Source organism: Poromitra crassiceps (assembly GCF_964638095.1).
Source record: "Poromitra crassiceps genome assembly, chromosome: 4".
NCBI classification, from domain to species: Eukaryota; Metazoa; Chordata; class Actinopteri; order Beryciformes; family Melamphaidae; genus Poromitra; species Poromitra crassiceps.
The window spans coordinates 43,737,297-43,746,758 of NC_139626.1; the positions used below are offsets into that span (position 1 = coordinate 43,737,297).

At 45.2% G+C, this 9,462-nt stretch overlaps 1 protein-coding gene across 1 annotated transcript in view; it reads right to left on the bottom strand.

The window, feature by feature from the left end:
* The window catches only part of prss12 (serine protease 12), a gene marked incomplete at its 5' end in the record, with an annotated part of 47,342 nt that extends 38,942 nt beyond the window's left edge, over positions 1-8,400 (bottom strand). The window contains one exon of the mRNA XM_083634959.1: positions 8,070-8,400. Coding sequence (XP_083491085.1) covers positions 8,070-8,400 — 331 coding nt within the window. The remainder of the gene's footprint in view (positions 1-8,069) is intronic.
* Positions 8,401-9,462: the final 1,062 nt, after the last annotated feature.

Here is a 9,462-nt window from a genome sequence, read left to right on the forward strand (position 1 = left end):
ACGTCTGTGGACGGTAGAGATAGAAACAAACCACGGGGACTTTATTGCTGTCATTACTACAGCCATGCCTAACGCAGGTCACCATCACAACACAACAGGAACGATACAGGTAACGCTAACAGCGGCTAGCTTCCTATAAACGCTGCTCTTACATAGGTTCTTACAGTGTTCTCCATGGATTCTCTAGAACCAATGATGTTGCCTGTGCTGTATATTGTTGTATGCTGTGTGAGCTTCGCTTCCTCCCTCGCACTCAGAGACGCCGATTCTGAGTGAGAGCGACTTGTTGAGGACAATCCTACTGCACTCTGTTTATTTAAAAAAAAAAACAGCAAAGAGATATTTTTTGCGTTTTGTCTTTTATTCCGTTTTGTGAAGAGACTTTTTTCCGTGACAATCGTGGCGACGTAGGATGGGATAAGACGTGCAAGCAGTCCGAGTCGCGGTAAGAATTCATACACTGGCAGTTAACAATACATCATGTCAAAGGAAAAGTGTATTGCTTCCCCGGGCAGCAAGCATGTGACAACAATATAGCAGTGCGTGATTCAGCTAGCTCAGCAAGCATATACACACACAACACACTGAGTATTTAGTGTCAAGATTATAAGAAGCTTGTTACAATTTAATATTTTACTATAAAGATGAAATGTGCTGTTACAGAGCCATTGATGTATTATAATCGAAACATATAGGGATGCACGATATATCAGCAATCATATCGGTATCGGACGATGTTTGTTTTTTGTGTGTTTTTTTGCATGTTTCTAGCTGGGGGTTCCTATCTGGACGAAACCCCAGGGAAGCACAGGGAGAACATGCAAACTCCACACAGAAAGACCCTTTTGACGAGATAGCCCACCTGGGCCGTAGGCACTGAGGACATGGGAATGGGGACACTCAGCGCTCACAGCGTCCCAGGTGGGAATCGAACCCAGGACCTTCTTGCTGTGAGGCGACAGCGCTTACCACTGTGCCACCGTGCACCAGTTAGTCATTTTTCAATATATGGGTATTGGTCCGATGAGGCAAAATAACAGCAATGCTATTAATATCGGTTATCGTATCGGCTAAAATTATCATACTGGGAGGGAACAATGCAGTAAATCTATGATTTATGGGCTTCTCCAAATGTTTTGGAAATAAGGAAAGACATTACTTTTCAAAATCAGTGTTCACATGTGTTTTTCAGTATGTACACAATTTGATTATCATATAATCTTATTTTTATACAGATCATATCGACATCAGTAAATATCGATTATCGGCCATAACAGCAATGTTATCGGTATCGATCAAAATATTCATATCGGTGCATCCCTGAGTGAGAGAGAGAGAGAGAGAGGAGAGAGGGAGAGGGCGGGGGAGAGAGAGAGAGAGGAGAGAGGGAGAGAGGGAGAGGGGGGAGAGAGAGAGAGAGAGGAGAGGGGGAGAGAGAGAAAATAAGGGGGCGGGATGAAAAAAAGGTGAAAGATAAAAGGAGTAGAGTGGAGGTGTGGGGCAGGGAGGAGGGGAGGAGGGAGTGATCCAGGTGGAAAAGCAGAAGACAGAGAAGCTGAACGCTATTATTGTCAACACACACACACACACACACACACACACACACACACACACACACACACACACACACACACACACACAGACAGACAGACAGACACACACACACACACTGTCTGATAATAAATGTGCCTGTGAATCTGTCGACATGAAACAGCAATGTCGTTAATTTACGGCATGGCTCCATCTATCAGTTCTCACACCAAAGAAGAGATAGCAAATAGGGAGAGGTGGTTGTCCTGGCACCACTGCGCCAGGGCATCCAGCTCTTTCCTGTAGGCCGTCTCATCACCGTTGGAGATCAGCCCCCATCAGCAGAGGGATCAAACTTCACGCAAAAGGCGTTGAGTTTGTCCGGTATAGGGAGGGTAATGTGTTTAGGGTTTGTTGTTGTTTATCCCTCTTGAAGTCAGTAACAGCATGGAGTCCTCGCCATGAGTGCCTCGGGTTGTTGGTGTCGACTTTGGACTCCATCTGTCTGCTGTGTTCCCTCCTTGCCTGTGTTATTATTGTGGCCCTGAGTTTGTAACGGGGCCTTCTTCTTATTCCTCTGGTGATCCAGAGTTGAAGGCAGTGGTCCGGGCATGGAGAGCGGACCTTTTGATCCAGGGTTTTTGGTTGGCCAGGATTTTTTCGTTTTGGAGGGGATTACCTCCTCCACGCAGTTCTTAATGAAGCTGCTTACTGTGTCAAAACCCTCTCCAATGTCCTGGTTTTCAACATTCACAACCAAATTGTCCCGGTTTTCACCACAATGAAAATAACTTAGAAATTTCACTCAATTCTAGAAGAGCTCGGTTTCGGTCAGACCGGGTGTCTGTCCCCTGAGAGTGGAGCCAGGCTTCTGCTGCTCCTCCAGGTCATGAGCCTTATCGTAGTTGAGGACCTTCCATCTCTGGTTGACCCGCCTATCGAACACTGCCACGCAGAAGCCCATTACGAAGGATATTACATGTAGAAGTCGTACAAAGTGGAGTTGGTACAGGATAAGCAAGCTTGCTATCATTAAGAGCTGGAGGAACGCAACACAAATGCTATCTTGATCTGTCTCTGTCGGGGAGATGGACTGCCACTTCAGGGGGTTCCTGGTGCTGGTGCTGATAACATGGTATTTGTAGTTGCAGAGTTCGCAGCTCCAAGCTCCTCTCACGCTGATCCATTTGAAGAGGCAGGACTCGTGGCTGCAGCGTATGGAGCCCCTGCAGCGGCACGGGCTCAACAGCGCCCCCTGCTCGAGCCCCTGGAGGCAGATGCGGCACAGCGGTGTTTGGAAGCCGCTGTCGCTGCAGCTGTTGAGGGACGTCCTCTCGTCCAGTTTCTCCTTAGAGCAGTCCTCTGAGGAGCCGTGGTCCAGGGAGCCGGCCTGTCCTCCACCAAAAGCCGACCAGTCCTCCACTGCTGTGGGCTGCAGAGACACCTCTGACCCGCAGGGGATGGAGTTGGTGAAGGGTCTCTTGGGCCCGATGGTGGTTGTCCAAATGCTGCCGGGTTGATTCTGTGGAAGTCTTGCGTAGCAGGGCTGCCACACGGTGGGAATCGGTGCTTTATGACATCACTAGTTGACATCAGTTCACTGGACATTGTCATTGTGACATAATCAGTGATTTATGACATCACTGATGATGTCACTTATGTCACAATGTCTTTGCACAAGTGACATCATAAGTTGATCTTTCATTGTTTTTATTTAAAAATATCGCATTAATAACTGCATTTGCACAACAACTCTTCAAAAATCAAACTGTTAAAATAATCAGATCCGAATGATCTGACACCACACATGCCTTGATGCATCAGCTGCCAGGGGCATGTTGTGATCTGACAGACCTGTTGTGAAAATATACACCTTATTCTTTCCTCCTTATTAGAGAAAATTAAATGAATCTGTGATGTAAGATAATCAGATAATATCTGATAATATATCTTAATAATAAGATAATGTGATGTAATCTGGGTAGCACCTGTAACTCTCTGGCTAAAGTCAGTTTTCCCATACCATTTTGAGTTTCTTTCGCTTACTCTTGTTAGACCAGTCAATATTAAAGTCACCAAATATCGGAACTTCTGATTTGTGGGAAATAGTTTTAAGCAGTTTCTCAAAATTTTCATCGAATGCATTGTCACAGGAAGGGGGGCTATATATAGCATTGTCACAGGAAGGGGGGCTATATATAGCATTGTCACAGGAAGGGGGGTTATATTTAAGCAATATCACACGAGAGGGAGTGCATTGTTGGCTAATATTGGCACTGCTGTGATTCGGTCGCAGGCACGAGGCCGCAGGCCGAGTGCCGTAGATAATCACAGCAGTGCCAATATTAGCCAACAATGCACGACCTCGAGTGTGATATTGCTTTTATACAACAGTTCTATTAAACAAAGCTGATTAAAAAAAAATGACAAAAAGCTGAGAAAATAGATGATTTCTGTATTTATTCCTCCGCCAACAAAAATAGTCCCCCCAGCTTTCCCTTTGCAGAAAATGTAGCCTAATCAGCCCGCCTGGTCAGCAGGAGGCGTAGCGCCTGCCTGTAACAGAGATCTCCGCGGAGACCTTTTTGACCGTCATCGTCGTAACACCGCCAGTTCGCCGTCTTTGAAAGCACGACGTTAGATTATAACTAACTAGTTAACCTAACCCGCCTTCCAAAATGTTGCCGTTAGTTTTTTAGAATGTAATACATAGAATTGGGAACGTTACATTCAATTTCATTCAGACTGTCTGTCTGGCTCAATAGCCGCCATTTTCCCCCGGAGCGAGGGAGGGTGGGAGGAGGGAGGGTGTTTTACAGTAGTGGCTGAGAGAGCGTAGTGGCACAGTGCTCCAAGCAGGTCGCGAGGCACATTTTTTGCAACATCATCCAATCAGGGGGCATTCCCTGGCAATTCACTGGACGCGCATTGCTACCAGCATACTGACCAGACGTAAGCCGTGTTGGTGCAACAGGCGTAAGTCCATGGTCTTATAAGACCGACGTAGGAGTTACGACCAGGCATAGTTAAGACCAGTTGGTGCAACCGGCCCCTGGAGGTTTCCGCATTAGAATGTTGCTCCCCCTCGTCCTCTTCTGACGAGCATTCATAGTTTAAGTCAAAAGTTATGTTAGGAAAAAAATCCATCTTTGCGCTCTCGGTTACGCTTTGAATGACGTTCAATGTAACGTGGCTGGTGTTTGTTTTGTTGATTAGAGCAGCTGTGAAGCGGAGTGATATAGCCTACCCTACACACAGTGAAGCGCCAGTGCATTATCGTGAAATATAGGCACTCGTAAGATCCCTCTTGTCCAATCAAATTGCTCGGCCGGAACTACCTGTTGTATAAATAGCCATTATACGGAAGTGCATCCGAGGGGAGAGACAGACATTTAAGCAGAGATACTCTATCGGTGTAACATAGTCCGTCTCAATTTCTGTACACTTAAAGGAGTCCCTGATATAAGTCACAACTCGCCCCCCCCCTTGCCCATGACCCTATCCTTCTTAAACATAAAGGTACATCAATCAGGCTAGTTTGAATTCTACTATGTAGCCAACTGCTCTCCATCTGATCCCACCATCTCTCTCTCTCCTTACTCTCTTTGCCTCTCTCAGTGTCTCTCTCTCTCTCATCATTTGCAAATGCACCCATTATTTGAGCTGATAATTAGCATGTTATGGAATGTATACCTGGATGTGTTGTAGCATTTCTTCAGAATTTATAGGAATGTTTATCTTATTAGTTGAAGAATATGAATATGCATCACTTTGTGTTTTTCATGTGTTCTTAGTTCATGGTTTGCTCAAAAATCTATCCGTGAATCTCGAAATAAAACCTGCACCCCACTGGATCTTGATTTCAAAGAAAAATAACTGATATAAGTGGATGTCCGCAATAGTGTGCATGCCATTTCTTAATTTGCGATAATTTGAAGACAATATATGAATGTTGTATCATCTTGACTAAGTCCTCAATTCATCCACATTGTCCTGGGTGGGAGGGCACATCTCTCCTCACCTCTCCATCTGCACACCTCTAACAGATGGATCAGGTGATAAAAATCATTTCACTGTTTGTGCACTCAACTGAACATTTCATGATGCTGCCGGAGCTGTTGTGCAGGGCGAGCTCACATTCCTCCACTTTGCTTTTATCTGCTGTTAGAGCAATCGCAAAATGGCAAAATAGAACCCAGGCTTATATATTCACATGCAGATGCCACCCCGCAAACATTATGCACTCATTGGCATACAATAATAATCCAAGCACAGCCACACCATGCTGAATGCAAATGCGTAGCTTCACACAATGAATGGTATAGGAGAAGAAGCTCTGCAGGACGAGACCTTCTTGTCCTCATGGCCAGCTCCTTGGACTCGCCTTGGTTACATTCCCCCATCCTACTGATATTTCATTATGTCATCCACACAACCATTGGACTGATTTTGTAATCCTATTTCTTCGGTGCAGGTTTCGTCAAGTGTGTGTGTGTGTGTGTGTGTGTGTGTGTGTGTGTGTGTGTGAGACTGTGTGTGTGTGTGTGTGTGTGTGTGTGTGTGACTGTGTGTGTGTGACTGTGTGTGTGTGTGTGTGTGTGTGTGTGTGTGTGTGTGTGTGTGTGTGTGTGTGTGTGTGTGTGTGTGACTGTGTGTGTGTGTGTGTGTGTGTGTGTGTGTGTGTGACTGTGTGTGTGTGACTGTGTGTGTGTGTGTGTGTGTGTGTGTGTGTGTGTGTGTGTGTGTGTGTGTGTGTGTGTGTGTGTGTGTGTGTGTGTGTGTGTGTGCCTGCGCACGAGTGTGTAGCCTACTGTGTATTTCTCCAGGTGGCTGTATTGCAGGAGTAACCTGATTCCTTTGAGCTTTTTATTTGTTATAATTTGGTAGAGTCATAATAAATTCTCTGTCTGCCCGTGTGACTTTTATATGGGTCCATGAGGGCAGCAGAGAATGGCAGGGTGGTGCAGCGTCTACACACTCTCTCTCTCTCTCTCTCTCTCTCTCTCTCTCAACACACACACTCCCTCTCTACACTCTCTGTCTCTCTCTCTCTCTCTCTCTCTCAACACACACACTCCCTCTCTACACTCTCTGTCTCTCTCTCTAAAACACACACGCACACTCTCCCTCTCTCCACTCTCTTTCTCTCACTCTCTCTCAACACACACACGCTCCCTCTCTACACTCACTCTCTCTCTCTCTCTCTCTCTCTCTCTCTCACACACACACACACACACACACACACACACACACACACACACACACACACACACACTAGGGGGGAGGGCAGTGGTTTCAGTGACCCCCTTCTCTCCAGTCAAAGGTCAATGTGTAATTGTCCAGTGGTCTTTAAGCGTGTTGAATGTGTGTTGATAACACCTGAAGAAGCCGATGCGTCCACATCGTGTCGCCCACACCGACGCTAAAAATACCACAGGCTGCCTGTCTCGTGCCAACTGGGAATCACACACTCCATTCCATTCCTTTCATCACTCTCTCTCTCTCTCTCCCTCACTCTCTCTCTCTTTTCATCACAAGGTACATTTGGGACCCATTTAACTTTCATCTTTTTTCATTTCAGCAGCACTTATTTTCCAGTGCTGTGCTGATAGATGCGGCTGATGGGATGCCTCCTACATCAACGTGTCTCGTGAGGAAAGTGATAGCCTGCCAAACTCACTTAGGCCTAACACCTTGGGCTGTGTCTCTGCCAAACACACACACACCACCACCATAGGAAATACCTCCCACTTGCAGCGCAAAATGTGCTTGGACTTGCCATCTGGATGCATACACACTACTCACTCGGTGAAGGTCTAGGTCTGACGTGTGTAAGGATGGGCTCTTTGAGTTCTTAAACACAAAATGAGCCAGACAATGGTGTTAACGTGCATATAAGCATGCACATGCACGCACACGCAATAATGACAACAACCATCGAATTCTCTGCTCTTTTTCAGGACGGCCAAAATGGCTGTTACGTCCTACAGTGATTTAGTTTAGTGGTTCTCCACGTGGGGGTCCGGGGACCACCAGGGATCCTTGGGGGTGTTCCAGGGGGTCCCAAGCAAATTGATCAATTGTCAAACTTCAGCATTATTTTGTTTATAAGAAGTTACACAATTATAGATTGCATGAGAATTACTATTTTTATCATAGTTTCACTGTTCTCTCTCTCAACAGTCATGTAATTCTGGACAAAATCTGACAATAAATATATAGGCTATATATATATATATATATATATATATATATATAAACTATATAATTTGAGATACAAAATATCATTAGTGGGGAGTGCTGGTCCATGGCCCTACAAAATATCATCAATAAGGGGGGGGGGGGTCCATGGCCCTATGTGGACTAGGCTAAATAAGCGGTCCTTGATCTGAAAAGGGTTGTGAGTCACTTAGAATTGTTTTTATTTATCTAGCTAATAGCCCATGCTTCCAATTTTTGGCTATAACATTCCTATAGGTCTATATTCTGATTTAGATGTGTGGATTTCTTCTAAAATGGCCTGAGTGTGTGTAGCCTACCTTGTTTGCAATCGCAGTAGCCCCAGTCCACTCGTCCCTTGTGATTTCTGAAGAAGCACCAGGGTCGGATCCTGCCGTCCGGGTTGCGGCAGTGGTTGTGCTCTCCTATGCCTTTACCCGGGTAGCGCTCCTCAAACCCGGCCACCTCGCTCCAGCTCATGCACTGGGCGCCCGACTCGGTGACGTCCACCGCTCCCCGGTAGAAGCCGTCTTTCCCGCGGCTCTGCACACAGTCGGTGAACGGCAGGATGAATGAAGGCACGCTACTGGAAGAACCACCGCTACTCGCAGCCAAAAGCGCAGCAGTCAGAGTTAGAAATGTCCAATTCATCTTTAGGTGTGTAGTGTTTACTTAACCGCTCAGTAGCCACTGAAGGTGTCAGTAGACTGGGTAGGCTGGCTGTGTCATGTCATCAGCTCGGGAGCGCGTTTCCAGGCAGCCTCATTGCCCTGCCGTGGGACGGGAATGGGTGAGAACAGCTGAGGAGGGAAGAGGAAAAGGATCAATGAAACTCCTATGGTGCGTGGGCTGACGGGCAGGCGGCCTCTGATGAAAATTCACTACAATAACCTATTTCTAATAGTCCTGTGTAGGCAGTTAGTTAGCCTATAGCACTTAAAAAAAAAAAATCTCGCTCAAATCTTTGAGAAATTCATGTAGGTGACATAGTCCAGATTATTTTAAAATAGGATATTTTAGGAAAAGTAGGACTAAAAGCATTTATTTTTGTGTTGTTGGCTCTTTGCCTTATCATTCAGCTTTTTATGTTTTTATTATTATTATTATTATTATTATTATTATTATTATTATTATTATTATTATTATTATTATTATTATTATTATTATTATTATTTGCCACTATTGATGACTTTATCTGCTATGGTACCATAATGACATTTGCATAGTTCTAAAATGTATAGACCAAATCACCGTGACGTCACCATGTAAACAAATTTACTTCCGGGTACCACTTGGGGAAGGCGGCAGGTTTAAATGTGCGTGTTGTCAAATAAATGCTGTCAAACCCTCTCGTTGTTTTTCAATTTAAATGGTTAAACGGTTGGTAAACATGCTTGTCCGACGTATCTAGCCTTTCTTCTGTGTTTGTTTTATGTAGCCTAGTGTTAGCTAGCTAATAACGTTTGTTTGTCTGTCAAACTCGCTGTTTTTTTGCAGAGTCTCTAACGTTACAGACAGAGTAACCTCGCGTCACCAGGCTCTTCTCGGCGAGAAAGAGCCTGGTACAGACAGAGCTACTGACGCCACGTCAATTTAATTTAGCTTCAAGTCTACTCTAGTCTGGTCCAACAGGTAAATTAGCTAGTCTGGTCTCCACTAACGTTAGTGAAAGTGTTGTTATGAATGATATTAAACAACAACACAACACGAACG